This window comes from Helobdella robusta (genome assembly GCF_000326865.2).
Source record: "Helobdella robusta unplaced genomic scaffold HELROscaffold_62, whole genome shotgun sequence".
Taxonomy (NCBI): Eukaryota; Metazoa; Annelida; class Clitellata; order Rhynchobdellida; family Glossiphoniidae; genus Helobdella; species Helobdella robusta.
This window is the reverse complement of record NW_008705346.1, coordinates 787,666-808,270: the sequence shown is the minus strand read 5'-3', so window position 1 is coordinate 808,270 and position 20,605 is coordinate 787,666. Positions and strand designations below refer to the sequence as shown.

The following is a 20,605-nucleotide window of genomic DNA, read 5'->3' as shown; positions in this document are numbered from 1 at the left end:
GTTGTTGTTGTTGAGGATGCATGATGATGATGAGGATGTTTTGTTGAATACGTTCATGATGATGATGTTGTTGTTGTTGTTGTTGGTGCTGATAATGATGTTGGGGAAAGTTGTTGTTGTTGACGATGCCCATGTCTTATTTGCATGTTATTATTGTTGTTGTTTCTCTTATTGCTGTTGTTGTTCTTATAATTAATGTTATTGTTATTATTATTATTGTTGTTGTTATTACGATTATTTGTTGTTGTTGTTGTTGTTGTAAATGTTGTTGTTATGCAACCACCGAACAAACTCTTAGTGTTACCTTCATTTGCAATTAACTTGGATAATTGAAGAGGATGATATGTCGGTATGTCTGCCTGTATGTGTTTGTTTGTTTGTGTGTGTGTGTGCGTGTGTATGCGCGCGCGTGTGTGTGTGGTGTTTGTGTATGTGAGTATGGTTTGTATAATATCGAGATGTGTGTGTGTGTGTGCATGAGTGTTGGAATGTATGTGATCTAATGTATGTTTTTGTTTGTAAAAGTGTATGTGCGTGTGCGTGTGCATATTTATGTGTGTGTATGCGTGTGTACAAATGATTTTTTTTTATTTATGAGTTGACATAAATAACTAATTAAATGATTATAAACGTGTGCGATTGTGCTTGTTGCTTTTATGTATTTTAGTATGTATGTATGTATGTATGTATATATGAATGTATGTATGTTTGTGTGTGTGTGTTTTTGTGTGTGCGCGCGCGCGTGTGTGTGGTCTAAAAATAAAGAATGAGTTGTTTTTCAGCTAACATTTTTTCACAAATATTTTGCATGAAGATAATTTGGTATGTTTTTTTTTGTTTTATGATTTTTAGTTGTTTCTTTGTCGTACTACTACTATTACCACCACTACTACTACTATTACCACCACTACTACTACTATTACCACCACTACTACTACTATTTCCACCACTACTACTACTATTACCACTACTACTACTACTACTACTACTACTACTACTACTTCTACTACTACTAATACTACTACTAAAACAACAGCAACTACTACTACAACAACATCAGCAACAACTACTACTACTATAGTACATCATCAGCAACAACAACTACTACTATAGTATTATCACAAAAGCAACAACAACAACATCATCGTCGTCGTCGTCACATTTACAAACTTCCCTGAAATAATTTAAGCGCCAATAACACAACAACATTTCAGGTTAATTTGTGAAAATGTTATTTTATGAAAAGGCAAGACTGGCAAACAAACAACATTAAAAGTGGATTCGCAGTTGTTCACTTAAACACATAAACACACAGACATACGCACACACTCGCACGCACGCACACGCACGCACACACACTAGCACGCACACACACAAACATATCTTTTTAGTACCAACAAGAAGAAAATAAAAATAAGCGCAGCAAAAAATTATTGAAATCCCCAAATAACATGCCTACATACACATATACATATAAATACATACGTGCATACATACAAACATACATACAAACATATACACAAACATACAAATAGACATACAAACATACACACAGACATACAAACAGACATACAAACATACATACATGAAGAAGTCCCGTTTGAAAATTCATTGTTAAATATAATTGATCGTACTCGGATGAAGACATTCAATCGTTCTTACCGCGTCTATTTTTCACGAAAAATATAAACATACATACAAACAAACAAGCATACATACATACATACACATACATACATACATAAAAACACATACATGCAACCAAACATTCATATTGAAGATGGATCACCTCAGAAGATTTTGAATGTAATATGGATGTAGGTAGCCAATATAGTTATTATATATAACAAATTATCTTCTAATATCAATACTAATAATTAAAATGAAATTTAATATAATACTAATATAATAATAATAAAAAAAGTGAAAATAATAAATATTTTAAATATTTATTTCTCTTTCATTTTTCCATTCTCTTCATCTTTCATGCATTCATTCCTTCGCACATTTGTTTGTTCATTCACTCTATCATTCACTCATTTTTTCACTCATTTTTTCACTCACTCACTCACTCACTCACTCACTCACTCACTCACTCACTCACTCACTCACTCACTCACTCACTCACTCACTCACTCACTCACTCACTCACTCACTCACTCACTCACTCACTCACTCACTCACTCACTCACTCACTCACTCACTCACTTATTCATTCATTCATTCACTCATTCCTCTATTAAACGTGGCCATCCGGGCGGATAATGCTGGATCAGTTTCTTGCTCACTAAAGCATGCAAACATTTAAATGTTTATTCGTCAAGCTGCAAAAGTTTGTATGTTTAGGCTTTAGGGTATTTGTATTATGATGTTTGTATTGCATTGTATTGTATTGTATTGCATTGTATTGTATTGTATTGTATATCACGTACACACATTCCTACACACACACACACACACACACATAGAAACACGTACATGAATAGATGCACGAATCCGTGTTTGATGATAATGGTATCTAAGATATCTATTCTTTTAAACCGTTTTTTGTTTGGCTATCTTTTTTTGTGTAAAATTTCCTGTATCTAAATAGCAAACAATACCTACACATATGTGTATATACATATGTGTATACACATGTTTAGGTACAATTTTTCTACAATAACTTCACATACGTTTGTGTATATACCTGTCTTAAAATACGTACGTACATATATACATACATACAAACAAACACACAAACAAACTCGAATAATGTGCTTACAACCCAACCACAAACACAATCTCCCATCCATACTTACATACAACCAAAATCACACACACACACATACTCACACACATGTATGAACACATACGCATACACACACAGACATACACATACACACAGACATACACATACACACAGACATAGAAACGTGCACAGAGACAAGGTCAAAAGCAAATGCTGCATAGGTCGTTTCTATTTACATTGCCTGCCAGCATTTGATATATGACTCTCTCCCTTCATTATACACACAACTAATACCGAAAATACCATTTTGTGTACGCTTAAATGTACACGTACACTGGCGTACACACACGCACGCACACACACACACACTCACACGTGAATACGAACACACATCCGTATATACTCAGAGGACATCAGTCTAACAAAATATTCATTAAAACAGCCAAACAATTACATATACACATACATACATACATACAAAATCATTCAATACGCATATATATATATATATATATATATATATATACACACTTATACTCACGCACACACACACGCACACACACACATGCACGCACACACACAAATTTCAAAAAAAAATTTTTTTGTTCTTTTTCTAAACTATCATACCTACCTACCTTACAAAAATGATTAATGGATATACACAATTGATTTGAACGCATACAACGGATAGTTAGAAAGATGCATATATACATATAACCGTACATACATACAGGCATACATACATACAAAACAATCATACACACAAATTTCGTTTATATATGATTTATTTATTTGTTTAATATTTGCCGCATTTGTATATTATATATATATATATAAGCTGAATATATATATATATATATATATATATATATATAAATAAATATATATATATAAATATATATATATATATATATATATATAAATAAATATATATATATAAATATATATATATATATATATATATATATATATTTATACAAACAAACAAACGAACGACCAACCAACCAACCAGGGAAACAAACAAACAAACATACATACACCTAGGATCTCGCGCAGCCGGGCATTTGGCAATATTTTCTAATATACAAAAAAATTAAATTCTTGTAATAATTAAGAAATATTTTGTTTTATATATATATGTTATAGTTTGGATCGCCTGACACTTCGCTTATTCTAGCACTGATATTGTCAAAAAATTGTTGTGTGACCTTACCAATTGGACCAAACGCTCCAACGCAAACCGGGACAAACAATCTTGGGCCGCCATTCAGCGGATCAACATATTTGGAATTTTTAAAATCATCTGCACTTATGGCGGCGGTACCAGCTCCCAACAAAGTATTGCTGATATGCCTATCTGCCAAAGTATGTGGGAACGTCACGTGCCACATCAGACAACGACCATCAGACCATGGGGCTAGTGTGTATCTATCTGGTCTAATATTCCTATCCGGGATCAGACCGGAAGGCTTTTTTATGGCTAGTAGATTAGCTTTTTGGAAAATTCTAATCAGATAATCATTCATTGCTGAATGCTTAGCCTGCCTGTGCCGGATCCCAACTTACATGAAAGGCCATGATAGCCCAAAGGAGAAACATCGGCTCCGCACAGACATCTTTACTCCGAAAAAACCACTGGTAATCCCAATCTTAAGCATAGACTGACTCTGATAGAGGCGTTGTCAAGTCTAGTGCCGCAAGCAGTGCTGGGTACTGCCCCAACCCCGCAGAACCCAAGTCGCTTTTAACCGCCATCAATCTGGCTTTATTTAGAGGTATGTGTGTATATATGTATGTTAATTATGTATGTTATGTATGTTAGAGGTATGTATGCGTATATGTATGTTATATACGTATGTATGTATGTTTGTTTGTATGTATGCATGTATGTATGTATGTATGTATGTATGTATGTATGTATGTATGTATTTATGTATGTAGGTATGATAAGATGCATTGTTTTATAAGGAAGATAAGAAACGTTGATATAACTTGGTAATAAAAATTTCATGTAATCTTACGGCTGTATAATAAACTCATAAATTATTTATATGTATGTATGTGTTTGTGTGTGTGTGTTTGTGTGTGTGTGTCTGTGTGTGGATAGAAGGATGAATGAATGTGTATAGTAATTATATATGATGTCATCATCATCATCATCATCGTTGTCGGTATCATCATCATCATTATCATCCTCGTCGTCATCATCATCATCATCGTTGTCGGTATCATCATCATCATTATCATCGTCGTCGTCATCATCATCATTATCGCAACCACCTCAAATTCTATAGCGGTACCAGCAAGTCTACTATGAAATAGTAACAATCTTCATCAACTGTGATGATGGTTATTATTATTATTATTGTTTTTATTATCATTGTATCTATTATTATTATTATTATCTTTATTATTATTATCATAATTATTCATAATTATAACCATATTAATAATATTATTTTTATTTTATTTCCATATAATTTTATGACGTAAGACTCAAAGAAAAGACTCCTAGCACAATAAAAAGATATATTCTTCTTTGTAAATGGCAATAAAAAAACTACGACAAATATATATAAATATGTTTAATCATATAAATATATAATTATATATATATAATTATATAAATATATAATTTTATATATGAATATATATTTTTATATAATAATATATATATACATTTTTATTTCCTTGTTAATGGTTTTTTGCTTGTGAAAGCAATCATTCTCTACCATTATCAATGCGTTTATCTCTTTATTCCGATCTATTTTTAGAAACGTTTGTAATAATAATAATAATAACAACAATTAATAATAATAATAAAAACAATTAATAATAATAAAAATAATAATAATCACTAAATAATAATAAATAATCATAATATTATTGTTAACAATAATAGTAGTTGTTGCGATATGATTATTAAGACGACAATAAAATTTAAAATCTTTGATCATTATCATCATTACTGCCGTCGTCATCATCATCATCATCATCACTACTACTTCAACAACAAAAACAACAACAACTACTACTACAACTACTACTTTTACTACTACAATCATCTTCATCATCATCATCGCCAATTACAATCTTAATTTATAGCGTTTTCTTTTTAGAAATACGGAATAATTTTTATCATATCACCATCATCATCACCATCATCATTCTCTCTTTCTTTTTCTTGTTTAGTAAAGAACACACACACGCACACACATCACACACGCACGCGCACATCACACACACACACAGACACACACACACATACATACACCTACAGAATCAAAAATATCAGCAACAACAATAGCAACGTCAACAACAACAACAATAAAAATAAATTAAAATAATTTTAACAATGATACATAGGAATAATAACAAAAGAACAGAATAGAACAAAAAAAATAATGATGTGGAAATCCATAATATCCCTACCATTCATTCCAGTAACATCAAAACATCACGCCATCAAAATGTATCTACAAAAACATACAAACCTACATACATACATACAAACAAACAAACATACATACAAATAGGTGCGTACTTTTGTATGTATGTTTGTTTGTATGTATGTATGTATGTTTCTTCTGTATGCATATGTGTATAAGTACATGTATTCAAGTATGTGTATATAACTATATGTCAATGTGTGTTTGTTTGATTGTGTGTATGTATGTATGTATGTATGTATGTATGTATGTATGTATGTATGTATGTATGTATGTATGTATGTACGTACGTACGTATGTATGTATGTATAAAATTTCGTTTCGTTTCGTTTCGTATGTATGTATGTATGTATGTATGTATGCATGCATATTATATACGTGTATGTATGTGTTTATGTGCATATGTGTGCATGTATGTGTGTACGTGTAAATATATTGTACGTGCAACTATCTGAATAGACACAATAAAAGCCATTGTACAACCTGATGGAAACATGATAAGGAAGAGAGGGAACGTGATGCTATGTGATACCTGCAGCTAAGAAATGTGTATGTGTGTATGCGTGTATGTACGTTTGTTTGTGTGTGTATGTGTGTGTATATGTATGTGTGTGTATATGTATGTGTTTGTGTATGTATGTTTGGTTTGTTTGTGTCTAAGTGAAAACTTGTATGCGTATGTTTATGGATGAATGAAATTCAATTCAATTCAATTGTGTGTGTGTGTGTGTGTATACATTATCACATGTATATACATTCACACACGCACATACGCGTACAAGCACACAAGCATCAATTGATACCTACCTTATTTTCTTTTGTTATTTTTCTTGGTTTATATTTCAATTTTTCGACCTGAATAGTCGGAACATATGTATTTCAAAACATGTACAAAACGTCTGCCGTATACACACACACACACTCTTACACACACAAACACACACATATACATACACATACATACACCCACATTCATACAAACACACATAGATACATATATACATACCTGTACATACACACATACAGATGATGTGCCAAAGGTCAAAGGTTACACAAACGACATGGAAGTCTGTCACTCATCTCTGAAACGCACCAAACTGAATAATAATATAAATTATAAAAATAAAATTAATAATAATCTGAAGGAAAATGTATACCTGGCTAGAAGCGTAAGCAATATTGTTGGTTGTTTGTTTATATAAGTTTGAACGCGTGTGTGTGTGTGTATGTGAGTGTGTAGTATGTGTGTGTATGTACACGCACATCCACACACACACACACGTACAAACTCACACAGAGTGCATACATAAGGCGTCCGATGAACGCATTCATGCTGTTCAGTAAGAACCACAGGGCTGAGGTCCACCAAAAGTACCCCAACCAAGACAACCGCACGGTCAGCAAAATACTTGGAGAGTGGTGGTACGCCCTGTGCAATGATGACAAACAGAGGTACCATGACTTGGCCCTCAAGGTATTTTTGACGAAGGGGCGATTTCAAGACGGGTTTTTTTTAATGGTTTTGCTTATGATGTTTTCTCAGAAGAGATGTTTCTAGTGAAAGAGAGAGTTTCTTTTGAAATAACGCATTAGTTCATTTGCTTGCCTATTTTGTTCGTTTGCCTAGCTGCTTGTTCATTTATTCCAAGGTGAAAGAGGCCCATTTCAAGAAACACCCGAATTGGCGGTGGTCAAGCGGTAGTAACTGTGGCGGCGTTGAAAACGTTGGTGGCAGTGGTGGCTGTAGAGATAATGTTGCTGAATTTCAAATTGATCAGGTAGATTCGTTGAACACTGGTTCGAGAGCACGGCTGAACTTTGACGATGTTGACGATGGCGGGAGGATTTGTAACATTGATGACAAAGATACAATCAACAAAAATAATAATGACAGCAACAACAACAACAATAATAACAATAAAACAACAACTATAACAACGACTAAACCCCCCGCTAAAACACTCGAAGCAATTTTAACAACAACAGCAACCGCAACATCAACAGAAACTACGTCGAAAAAAGCTATAGATGATAGATTTTGGATGTCAAACATCAACAACATCAACAACAACATCATCAACATCATCAACAACAACAACAACGTCAACAATAACGTAAAAAGTAGCATTATCGTTAACATTAAAAAAAATCTTCCTACCAATACTACTTTAACTACTACTACTTCTGCAACTACTACCACCACCACTACTTCAACAACTAATACTACTAATAATAATAACAACAACAATAATAATAATAATAGTGATGATATCGATGATAAAGTTAACAAAAATATTAATGTTGATAATTATGATGATGATGATGCGGGTGATGATGATAATAAAACTGATGGTGATAATGATCCTGCTGACGATGATGCTGATGTCAATAAATTTCACGATGATGATAATAGTATTGATGAAAATGAAATGTTTGCAAACAACAACATCCTAAATGGCAACAACAACAACATTAACAACACCACCAGCAACAACAAATTTTCAATAACATTTTTACATTACATTTTACCGGTTTTCAAAATAAACAAAACCAAAGACATCAACAACACCAACAACAACGACAACAAATTGTCGACAACAATTACACTATTACATCAAAACAATTTTGACAACCACTTGAGGATCATTTCAATCGATTCTTATGACGATGATGATTATTGTAAATATGATAATGACGTCAAAGGTATAAACAACAACAACAACAACGACGACGACAACGACACTAGCGCAGACAACATCAAAAACACAAACAACATAGACACCACAAACTACGAAATTGACAAAAAACAACAACAAAAACATCAACAATTAATGATGACGTCATCAAAATACGTCATCGATCGGAGAAGAAATTGCGTGGCGCAACTTTTCTTAGAACACGGGTGGTTTCCATCCTGTGAGTTTAGTTGGTTTGTTGGAATTAATGATCTATTGGATGAATGAATAAATTAATGAATGAATGAATGAAGGAATAAACGAACGAATGAATGAATGATAGGAGTAATCAATCAATTAATTAATGAACAAACGAATGAATGAAAGAACAAACGAATGAATTAACGAACGAATAATATTTTCTTAACTAGAAATACAGCTAAATACATAGCTTTTACTAAATGAAAAACAACAACAACAATAATCCAACAACATCACGAACCACAAACAACAACAACAACAAACAACAGCGGAAGTGACGGTCTCATTCCAGTTACGTCACCTCGACTTATTCCCATCGAGAAATCACCTCCAGTTGAAAATCAGAGAAGTGAGGCAGAAGATGATGTCCACCATCAATCATGAAGTTACCGCCCCAGCTACTACTACTACAGCTGCTACTACAGCTGCTGCTGCTAATACTACTGGCAACAGTTTCACCATTGGTAACAGCGTTAATAACGGCGGTATAAATAAAAACAACCATAATTATAAAGTTATTAATGCAAGTGATAAGAATTCGTCATCATCATTGTCATCATCATCATCCTCGTCATCATCATCATCATTCCTACCCATACCTGATGTAGTTTGTGTGCAGTCAATGTTGATAGAAAACATTTGCTGATATATATATATATATATAAATATATACACACACATATATATATACAACATGTATGAAAAAATATATATAACATATATTATATATGTGTGTGTGTGCATTATAAACTTACTATTTGTTTAGTACTCTTCTTTCAGTATTGTAAAATAATAATTGTAGTATATTTTATGTATCAAACATACTATCGTACACACTTACATACAAGCACACACATACACATACAAACACAGGCACACACATATATATACACACACATATGTACTGCACAATACAATGAATGTTACTTTATTTTTCCATCGATTGTACTTTTTTCTACTATGAAACTCATTGTTGATTGTATTAATATTATTGTATAAAAATGTATCGATGCTATACATTAGAGACGAACCGAATGGTTAGTCGATCCAAAACAATTTCATTTTTCAGGATGAAAAACTAGCTATTGAGCGATTGGCGGTAGACGATTGTTCTCTACATTCTACAACAGTTCGTTGTCGAGATAATATTCTATCTTTTCTTCAAATTCACATGTTTCTTGTTCCAATTCACATGTATCTTCTTCAAATTCACACCTTTCTTGTTCAAATTCACATGTTTCTTCTTTACATTCACGTGTGTTAACCCCTATGACGGTCAAAATAGATTTCCAGCTAATAACATTCAACAGTTATCGTTCTGGAATCCAAAAAAGTGATGACGTAAACGGAAATGGTATAAAACGATCGTCAATTTTTCTAGGCTAACATTCGGTGCGTCTCTATCAAACACACACACACACAGACACATGAACACGAACACACACACACAGACACATGAACACGAACACACATAAGGATACGTATTTTTTTTCATAAATTGTTAACCTTGTATAATCGTACTCGCAAATGCGGTATCTAATTTTATGTAATGAGGTATTTTAATGTGTAAATTCACTTATACATCCATCACACGATTATGTAGTCGTAGACACACGCGCACACGCACACACACACAGACAGACATACGAATATTGACACATACAAACACAAAGAAACCCACACATACATGCATACTTAATTGATTTAACTAAATTTAACCATTCATTCATACTTTATTGAAAAAATTTGATATACGTGGAATATATGAGCTATAGTGTCTTGTTGTTGTAATAATAACAAATAATAATACAAATAATATTAATAATTAATAATAAACAACAACAACAACAATAATAATAATAAAATTGCTGAAAACACAAGTTTGAAAATATTTAATTTATACGCATATTCCAACGATAAATAAAATTATTCAGTAATAAATATCTTTGCTATATATATATATGTATATATATATATATATGTGATTTTTCGATTAATGTCATGAATATAAATAGATTAACAATAAATATGCATATATAGGTGTATATAATCACATGCAAAATAGGATGGAAATTTGAATAAGGCAGCTAATTATAATATGTTAAAATATGGGCTAATACATATAGCTGCTAATTACAATATGTTAAATGGGTATTTGAATATACATGTATGTATATATATATACAAAGATATATATATATATATATATATATATATATATATATATAGGGCGTATATACAATCGATGTTTTGTTTGGGCTATAAATAAAATATAAATAAATAAATTTGAAAGCCGTGTTTTACTTCCATGATTCAACAATTAATAATAATAAGAAGGAGAATAAGAATAAATTGATAATAATATCAACTATAGTAATAAAAAATGGCAACAATGCCAATAATGGCTATAACAAATGTAGATATCGAGCAGGTAAAAAAAAACGACAATTGATTTGATATAGTAGAATTAATAATAATAATAATTATTATTATAATAATAAATAATAGTAATAATAATAATAATGATGATGATGATGATGAATGGGCTACTAGACTCTATATTCCATGTGCTTCTTATCAAATCTCGTTAAAGATATTGGCCTTGGTTCTGCTGCTGCTGCTGAAGAAGGGTTCTGGATAAAAATTAAAGTTATAAACAATTTAGCTGTCGTCATCATCTCGTGATGTTAACCTAACCAAGGTAGAATAATTAAAAGCTGAAGTTCATTAAACCGACCAATTATTCAACATTTCAACCAACCACAACCAATCAACACTTCAACCAATCAATCAACATTTCAGCTACCATTCAATCAACCCACCAACCAACATTTTTAACATCCTTTCTCAACGATTGATTGGACGACGACATCAAATTAGACGCCGCCCCTCTCGACGTATTCAGCCTCTGATTGGACGAAGACGGCGCACCTCTCGACGTATTCAGCTTCTGATTGGAAGACCAAGCCCCACCCATGGAGAATAAGGAAGACAATCTCTTGCCCTTATTGGCCAGAGAAGTAGAGGAAGATGATGGGGCAGGGGCTTGGGTGTGCCTGGTCAGTCTCGGAGTGGCATACAATGTGGATAGGTTGTCTACGCTTTGCTACAAATTTCGGATTACAATTTTGCTTCTATTATCATTTTTATTGTTTTGTATTTTGTTATAATTGAGTAGTGCCTCTAGTTATGAAATTAAATAAAAAAATGTGTGCACCTGAAAGAAAGAATTGCCATACAAACAAACAAACAATAAAACAAACAAATGAGCAAACAAACAATTGAACAAACAAACAATTAAACAAACAAATTAAACGCCAAAATTATTATACATAATACAGTAGAAGAAACCCATAAAATCCATGAAATACGGATTTACATATAGAAAGTGCAGTCCTTAACTAAGATGTGCCTTGAGAAAAGAATGTATAGGAATGGGACTTAACTAGTTTTATCAGTGTGTGCGTGTGTGTGTGTAAGACCTGTGGTATATTTTTATTTTTTTTCTCTGGAGATGTGATAGGAACGCATATTGTTGCAGACAGACATGCAGATGTTGGCGTCTGGTTCGTCGTTAGGCAGTCATGAATGAAAGGATGAATTAATGAATGAATGGATGAATTAATGAATGAACAAATAAATGAATGAATGAATGAACATATTGATAGAAAAAATAATTGAATGAATGACGAAATGAAAAAACAACAAAAGATGAAAAAAGTAGAAACTTTTAAATTAATCAACGTACGTACATCAGACAAAAATATACAATTCAAAAAAGAAACACACAAACAAGCACACACACACACACACAGCATACCGCCAATGTTTCCCTTCTCCGTTGTTGTAGCTCACTAGCATCTATCACTGTCTGGTCCATGTAGAATGACCTCGAGTCAAAATCATTCTGTAAATAATTTTGGTATCAAATGTATGTATGTATGTATGTATGTGTGTGTGTGTGTGTGTATGTATGTATGTTTGTATGTATGTATCCCCACCCCAGCCAACCCAATCATCATTCAATCCAGAAGAAGCGCTTCCAAGAGGAGTAACAGAAGCCAGCGACGACCCGGCATTTCCGCCATAACTGCTGCTACTACTACCGGCGTCGTTGAAGTTGTCGCTGGAGAAGTCGTCCGACGCCGCGTTCCCCATGATGTTGATAGCCGTGGCCGAGCCAGCAATGTGCGACATGCTGCTGATGCTGCGTAGCGAGCTGCTCGTCGGCGACTTGTTGAGAGAGAAGGCACGACTCACGCGTTTTGTGAATCTGTGGTTGTCGTCGTCAATCAATCAATCGATCAATCACAGTCAATCAATCAATCAATCACAGCCAATCAATCAATCAGCTAGTCAGTCAAACAATCAATCCGTCACGCACTCAACCAACCAACCAATCCATCAACTAACTTATTAGCCACCCTAGATAATGAATTATACCCAAACAGATCAGACGAATCGAGGTTAAGCACGGAGGCATCACAACTCGCTATCAACGTCTCCTTCACAGGTAATGAAATATTCTTCATCAGCCATCTTCGTCATCAACAACACCATCATCTTCGTCATCAACAACAACATCATCATCTTCGTCATCAACAACAACACCATCATCTTCGTCATCAACAACAACATCATCATCTTCGTCATCAACAACATCATCATCATCTTCATCATCAACAACAACACCATCATCTTCGTCATCAACAACAACACCATCATCTTCGTCATCAACAACAACATCATCATCTTCGTCATCAACAACATCATCATCATCTTCATCATCAACAACAACACCATCATCTTCGTCATCAACAACAACACCATCATCTTCGTCATCAACAACAACACCATCATCTTCGTCATCAACAACAACACCATCATCTTCGTCATCAACAACAACACCATCATCTTCGTCATCAACAACAACACCATCATCTTCATCATCATCGACAACCACACCATCATCTTCATCAGCAACACCAAGCAACAACTCACATAATCAGCCCTGCAAGATGCATTGCATATGCTCTTACTAAGCATGGTTAAGAACTCAACCTTTGTAACATTGGGATCGTTTAGTGAGAAGGTTAGTAACTTCTCTTCTTTATCTTCTATCTTTTTTATTATCAGGCCAAATATGTGACGAAATTCTATGGAGGATGATGATGATTGGTTGATGGGATTGATTGGTCTGGTTTTGTTGATTGGCTGATCAAAATGTTTGGTCAGATTGGTAGATCAAATAGATCTGCCTTATTTATTGTCACCAATCTATCAATCAATCAATATCAATCAATCAATATCGATCAATTAATATCAATCAATCAATATCAATCAATCAATAACCCAATCAATCACCCAATCAACCAACCAACCGACCGACCATTAGTTTCGATGACGTTGATGACTCTCTTGATACTAAGGAAGGAGAGCATGGTCAGGTGCTTGTAACATTTCTGCCCCTTGCCAACTCCAGGGCTCTTCGAGTTTAGTGCTTTCAATCTCTTCTTGCAAATCTTTACGGATTGAGTGAGCAAGTGAATGGGTAAACTAATGAATGAATGACGAACCACTGAATGAATGAGTGAACCATCTAATGAACGGATGAATGAATGAACAGATGAAGGAACAGATGAATGAATGAATGAACGAATAAACAAATTGGTACTGTTTCAATTAGTTTTTGCAAATCCTAAATCAATCTGACTGAAAAACTTTTTCGTTATAAGGAATGAATGAATAAACGAAAAAATGAACAAATGAAGAAAGAAATGAATGAACGAAAAAATGAATAAACGAAGAAAAAATGAATGAACGAAAGAGAGAACCACCTCAAGACTATCAGAAAATATGAATAAAGTTAGTAATTCCCCTTTCTTGTGTAGTGTATCGCCGACTTCCATGACGTTAACATTGCAGATGAATGTACGGTGGGCAGATAGTAAGTTAGGCTGAATGTATGTATGTATGTATGTATGTATGTATGTATTATGTATGTATGTATGCATGTATGTTAAAACCAAAACATGATGAGTGACACTGAACCGTCAAACATGTATGTATGTATGTATGTATGCATGCATGAATGTATGTATGTACGTATCACCATCACAATCACAATCATCATCATCTTACAGGACAGTTTTCGATGCTGTTGATGATGTCAAACATAGTTTGGTGACCATCTGCTTTTCGTTTGTCTTCGTTTATGTGCCTATCATCATCATCATCGTCGTCATCATCATCATCATCATCATCGTAATCATCATCATCATCATCGTCGTCGCCATCATCGTCATCATTATCTTATCTCATCATCAACAAAATAATATCGCCGAATTATATCTTCGTCATTATCATCGTCATCATATCACCATCAAAAACATCCTCTTCAACATCCCATACGTACGTCATAACTTCTTCTAGAACTGTGATTGCTTTTTCTAGTTTGGTATGATCAGCATGATTTTTGTCTGTTCTCTTCAGTATGTCTGTGTATGCGTGTATGTATGAATGAGCGTGTGTGTGTATATGTATGCATGTGTTTGTGTATGTGTGTAGCAGCAACCTCTTAGCAGTAGCAGAACACTTGGCAGCCTCTGAACAGGCCTTATCATCAATTCAACAAGAGATTGTCTTCCACACTCTGGCTTGTCCTGACATAACTGTCAATCAATCAATCAATCAATCAATCAATCAATCAATCAATCAATCAATCAATCAATCAATCAATCAATCAATCAATCAATCTATCAACCAATCAATCAAATATCATAATAATGATCCGAATAACGACAACAACAACAGCAACAGCAGCAGCAGCAGACCTTTAGAAAAGCATGGAACCTCGGTTTACATTTATCGTACTTATTTATCAACTCTTTGGTCTTCTCGAAGTAATTAACAAAGACTGGATAACATTTTATGAACGAATCCGCCTGGAAATAAACAAATAATAATAATAATAACAACACTAATAATAATAATAATAATAACAACACTAATAATAATAATAATACAACTTGACTAACATGCTTTAGGAAGACATCTCCAACGAACAACTCATCCGACCAGTTCTGCACGATTTTACTAATCTCCGATTTTATTTGCAGGTGTATCTCACAGATAGGCGGGATTCCCCCGAAGATATTTTTAGACTCCTGTTGATCCAGTATTGGACCTCCAGCCTGATCCGGTCGCTCTATCTCCTCTTTGAAAATCTTTTCGTTGGGGAATGGTTTTTCAATTGATTGATTGATTGGCTGGTTTATTTATAGTCTTTTGGGAAAATCAATAAAAATTAAACTTAACGAGAATAATGTACACATATTCAAACAAAGAAACAAACAAACAGACAAGCAGCATAAGCATACAGAAGGAAACAAACTTTTAGGATTGTAGATAATATAGCAACGTAATTCGTTTCTGTCTGGAGTAACTCCATAATTGTATGTTGACGAGAAGTTAGTTGTTGTTGATGCTGTTGTTGTGTTTGTCTAAGTGATGTTGCTGATGTGTTTGTTGTTATTGTTGCTGCTGTCTGCGGAGACTTTGAGATGTCTTTGGTGTTGTTTATATCTGTTTGGCAGTAGGAGAACAATTTCGTTGTTGTTGTTGAAGAAATGAATCAGAAAAGTAATAATTTCTTTTTAAGTTTGAACTTAAAAACCATCACACAGTTGTGAAAATTTTCTCGCTGAAATCGTAAAAATTCGAAAAACGAATACAAAAAACTAATAAAAACGTAGAAACCTTGCAATACAACAGCATCAAACGTCTGGCCATTCTTCTTCCCACCGTTAAAAACTACCCCAGAGCCACCACCACCACCACCATCAACATTATTATTCCTAATCAAGTTAGGCAGAGCAAAATCACCACTTGCAACTTTATCGGCCCCGACGAAGCTACAACTAACTTCACCCTCGTTCGCCAGGTGAGCCAAGTTTTCCTGTAACCTTCTTCTCTTACTGGACTTGCTCGAGTGCGTCAGCGGTGTGGCCACTTTCGACGAAAACGTACCTAACCTTGACCTAGGAGTAGTTGCAGTGGTACCTGAGGTCGAATTACTGGATAGAATTAGGCGATTAGAGGAGGTCCGTCGATTGTTTTCGTCGTTGGTAGGGGCTCGAAACTGGTAGAGGGTCTCGTCTGCACAGGCCTCCATCTGTATGCTAGCCCAGAACCACTGTCAACACAAAAAACAAACTTGAAATTGAAGGTATTAACTATTAGTAATGTAATGGTAATTTGAATAAGTCATGAATATTTAGTATAACAATATTTCTCTTAAGTGCCTTACACAGATGTGCTACTAAATGTATGCAAAAATCACATAGTGTATCAATCACATAAAATACACATTGTATACATAAAATATGTATTGTATACATAAAATACGGAATGTACACATAAAATACATAATGTATACATAAAATACATAATGTATACATAAAATACATAATGTATACATAAAATACGCTGTATATACAAATAATACGCAAGACGTACTGCAGGAATGACAATGTGTACTTCCCCGACGATCTCAATGGAATCAATATTTGTGATCTTCTTCTCATTTACAATTAGGTGAGTGCAGTTGGGAGAGCCAACAACGGCTATCTGGCCACCTGGTGTTGAGAATGATGGATTGGCATCATTATCATTATCACCATTACCATCATCATCAGTATCATCAGCATATTGCTGGTAATAGGATACACAATCTATCTATCTATCTATCTATCTATCTATCTATCTATCTATCTATCTATCTATCTATCTATCTATCTATCTATCTATCTATCTATCTAACTATCTATCTATCTATCCATCTATCCATAAATCTATCCATCCATCCATCCATCCATAAATCTATCCATCCATTCATCCATTAATCTATCTATCCATCCATCCAACAATCAATTAATTAACTAATTAACTAATTACCATTAGCGTTGGTAAGTTCTTCAAAATTAGATATCTCTTCCTTATTGAAACCATGGAATGATAGAATGCAATGCTTAAATGGCTCCCACTTGTATTTGGCCTGGTGCAGAAATAATTAATAATATAATATATGATAGATAGATAGATGGATAGATAGATAGATAAAAAGATAGATAGATGGATAGATAGATAGATAGATAGATAAAAACATAGATGGATAGATGATCAAAAAGGTGGTTAGACGGATGGACATAGAAACAAATAAATAAATGAAAAATGGACAAAACTAACGATGACATCTGAGTTAGAAGCTTTAAACTCAACATCGTCTCTCATCTTCCAGCAGGCATAGACCCAATCATTCGTCATTATTCTTATCCCCATGCTTAGCGCCATCTACAGAATGACGTGATTTTTTTAAGAAAAATAATTTTATTTGATAAATAAATAACAAAAAAAAATCTATATTGATGAATAAAAGGATTGAAATAAATCTGACAAAAACTTGACCTTGTACTTCTGACCTCCGGATTTCCATGCCACGAGGTGTGTGACCTTTGAACTCATGTCTTTTTTTATACTGGCACCCATGTAGTGGGCTAAGTTGGCCAGGGTTATCTTAGTGGGGAAAAATAATAATAATTTAAATGGCTATCATCATTATCATCTCTGATAATCATCATCATCAACATCATCATAACAATCATTATCCTCATTGCCACAAACTAGTTCATTTCTTGACGTGTCTTTATTAAAGCATATTGTTAGCTGTTCCATAGAAGTGCAGTATAGAGGTCGCGGCCTATACGGAAGTATCTGGAATAATAATAATAAGAAGAACAATAATAAGAAAAATAAAACAAATAATATTAAGTGGAATTATAAAATAAATTACAAAAAAAGATGCAAAATATCTACTTTATCAGACGCCTGGATGACAACAGTGGGTCCAACTATTCTGCAGTCATGTTGGTGAAGTTGGCTGAATATACTGCCTTCAAAGTTTTCTAGGATAAATATGGCGTCTTGGTCGTTAATTAGTTCTAATCCGGTGTCTGAGAATATGGCTGGTATGTTATAATTCTATTTGGTTGGTTGGGGAGGGAAAATTTACAGGTTTTACACTTTATAAGATAGAAATCAAAGTTTGGTGATTTATTTTTTTTTTTAGATATTTCATTACTATTCATTATTTAACATAAATAATTTCAAAATATTTTTTTTTTTAATTTTCAATTTGAAACGAGAAAAATTACTTTCAAAGCGTTTTTCAATGCAGTGTGGTTAGCTAACCTTTGCCCAATAACAACAAACTTGTGGTTTTCTATAAAATAGATAAAAAATTAATTAAATTTGGTGTCTGGCCGACTCTAATGTTTCCCTACTCTAATCTACACTAAAAAATCCACAAACCTGAATCAGACAAAGATTTAGTTGAGGATATTAAATGACTTGCGTCAACAGACATCGTGGGGCTAACGCAAGAATCCATTACGTGATTTAATTAATATATATTTAATTAAATAAATTAAATGTTTAATTAAATTAAAAACAAATTTCTTTAATTAGTGTAAAAAAGGTTTCACTTTTTCGCTCATTCATAAACATTTAAACAAGTGCGCGCACGTATACGTCATTTACGGTAGATTAGGGTTAGACAAATTTAACTATTTAAATTTTTAGTTTTTAAACAATTTTTGATTAACTTAATACAAATTTGTATTTAATTTTGTATTATTATGCAAATAAAATTACTAAATTATAGATAAATGTTAAAAAAAGTGTAATTTTTACGTTTTTTACTAATATTAAAAGTACCATTTACACTATTCAGAATTGCATTTGTGTAACATCAATTTAATTTCACAATCATTAATTAAAAAATAAATACTGGGTGAGTAATTAAAAGTTATTTCTTTATTTTAGATAATTCTAGAAATTAATTGTAATATTTGTAATTTAATAATAAAAAATGAATTCAATAAGAAAATGGATTTTCAAACCAAAGGTTGATCATTAATTTTTATATTTTTAATTTTCATACAAGCTGTTTTAGTCAGTGTTTTGTTTTGTTTTGACTTTTAAGTTTTAAGTTTTAAATGATGGGATTGCCCTAGGAGCCATTGATTATGATGACTGATCTTTTTTTCCCCTAAAACCAGTTTTTAGTAAAATTTTGGATTAGTGATTATCAGTTTTCTATCTAATTTAAAATTTTAATTAATTTTATTTACTTTACTCCAATAAAACCACAGAAAACTGACACAGCACTTCTGGCAAAATTCTATTTTGCAGATGAAGAACTAAACTCTGTAGCCTCAGAGTTAGATAGTTTCGACGGCCGCAAAGAGCCAGAGAGATGTGCCATTTTAGTAAATCAACTACGACAGCATCAGGACTCAGTCCTGTCAATCATTGAACAAATTATGACAGAGGTTATTCCTAATTCTAGAGCCAGGAGAGACTATAGGGTCAAATTCCCCGATGACGTATTACAGGATAGTTTAGCTGGCCAACTCTGGTTGGGGCTGAGG

General features: G+C 33.3%; 5 protein-coding genes across 5 annotated transcripts in view; 3 read left to right on the top strand and 2 right to left on the bottom strand.

Annotated features, from left to right (window-relative positions):
* HELRODRAFT_180545 (hypothetical protein) overlaps positions 1-1,299 on the top strand; it is a gene marked incomplete at both ends in the record, with an annotated part of 5,852 nt that extends 4,553 nt beyond the window's left edge. Inside the window, one exon of the mRNA XM_009029843.1 lies at positions 1,247-1,299. Within this exon, the coding sequence (XP_009028091.1) occupies positions 1,247-1,299 (53 nt within the window). The remainder of the gene's footprint in view (positions 1-1,246) is intronic.
* A 2,559-nt stretch (positions 1,300-3,858) lies between these two features.
* Positions 3,859-4,257, bottom strand: HELRODRAFT_180544 (hypothetical protein; the record flags this gene model as incomplete). The annotated part of the gene is made up of 1 exon (XM_009029842.1): positions 3,859-4,257. One exon carries the CDS (start codon positions 4,255-4,257, stop codon positions 3,859-3,861), a length of 399 nt encoding a protein of 132 aa, XP_009028090.1.
* Positions 4,258-7,477: 3,220 nt separating this feature from the next.
* HELRODRAFT_148167 (hypothetical protein) lies at positions 7,478-7,642 on the top strand (the record flags this gene model as incomplete). Its single annotated transcript, XM_009029841.1, has 1 exon — positions 7,478-7,642. A coding segment is annotated over one exon (165 nt), but the record flags the coding sequence as incomplete, so codon positions are not given.
* A 2,946-nt stretch (positions 7,643-10,588) lies between these two features.
* HELRODRAFT_193914 (hypothetical protein) lies at positions 10,589-19,539 on the bottom strand (the record flags this gene model as incomplete). Its single annotated transcript, XM_009029840.1, has 23 exons — positions 10,589-11,749; positions 11,947-12,222; positions 12,599-12,679; positions 12,937-13,023; positions 13,128-13,389; positions 13,530-13,621; positions 14,118-14,272; positions 14,506-14,638; positions 14,954-15,073; positions 15,258-15,336; positions 15,532-15,613; positions 15,691-15,787; positions 15,950-16,060; positions 16,154-16,342; positions 16,510-16,700; positions 16,875-17,310; positions 17,634-17,752; positions 18,072-18,171; positions 18,363-18,467; positions 18,582-18,689; positions 18,798-18,887; positions 18,990-19,138; positions 19,485-19,539. 23 exons carry the CDS (start codon positions 19,537-19,539, stop codon positions 11,666-11,668), a joined length of 3,201 nt encoding a protein of 1,066 aa, XP_009028088.1. The 3' UTR covers positions 10,589-11,665.
* Positions 19,540-20,043: 504 nt separating this feature from the next.
* HELRODRAFT_88003 (hypothetical protein) overlaps positions 20,044-20,605 on the top strand; it is a gene marked incomplete at both ends in the record, with an annotated part of 2,518 nt that continues 1,956 nt past the window's right edge. Inside the window, 2 exons of the mRNA XM_009029748.1 lie at positions 20,044-20,079; positions 20,327-20,573. Of these exons, the coding sequence (XP_009027996.1) occupies positions 20,044-20,079; positions 20,327-20,573 (283 nt within the window). The remainder of the gene's footprint in view (positions 20,080-20,326; positions 20,574-20,605) is intronic.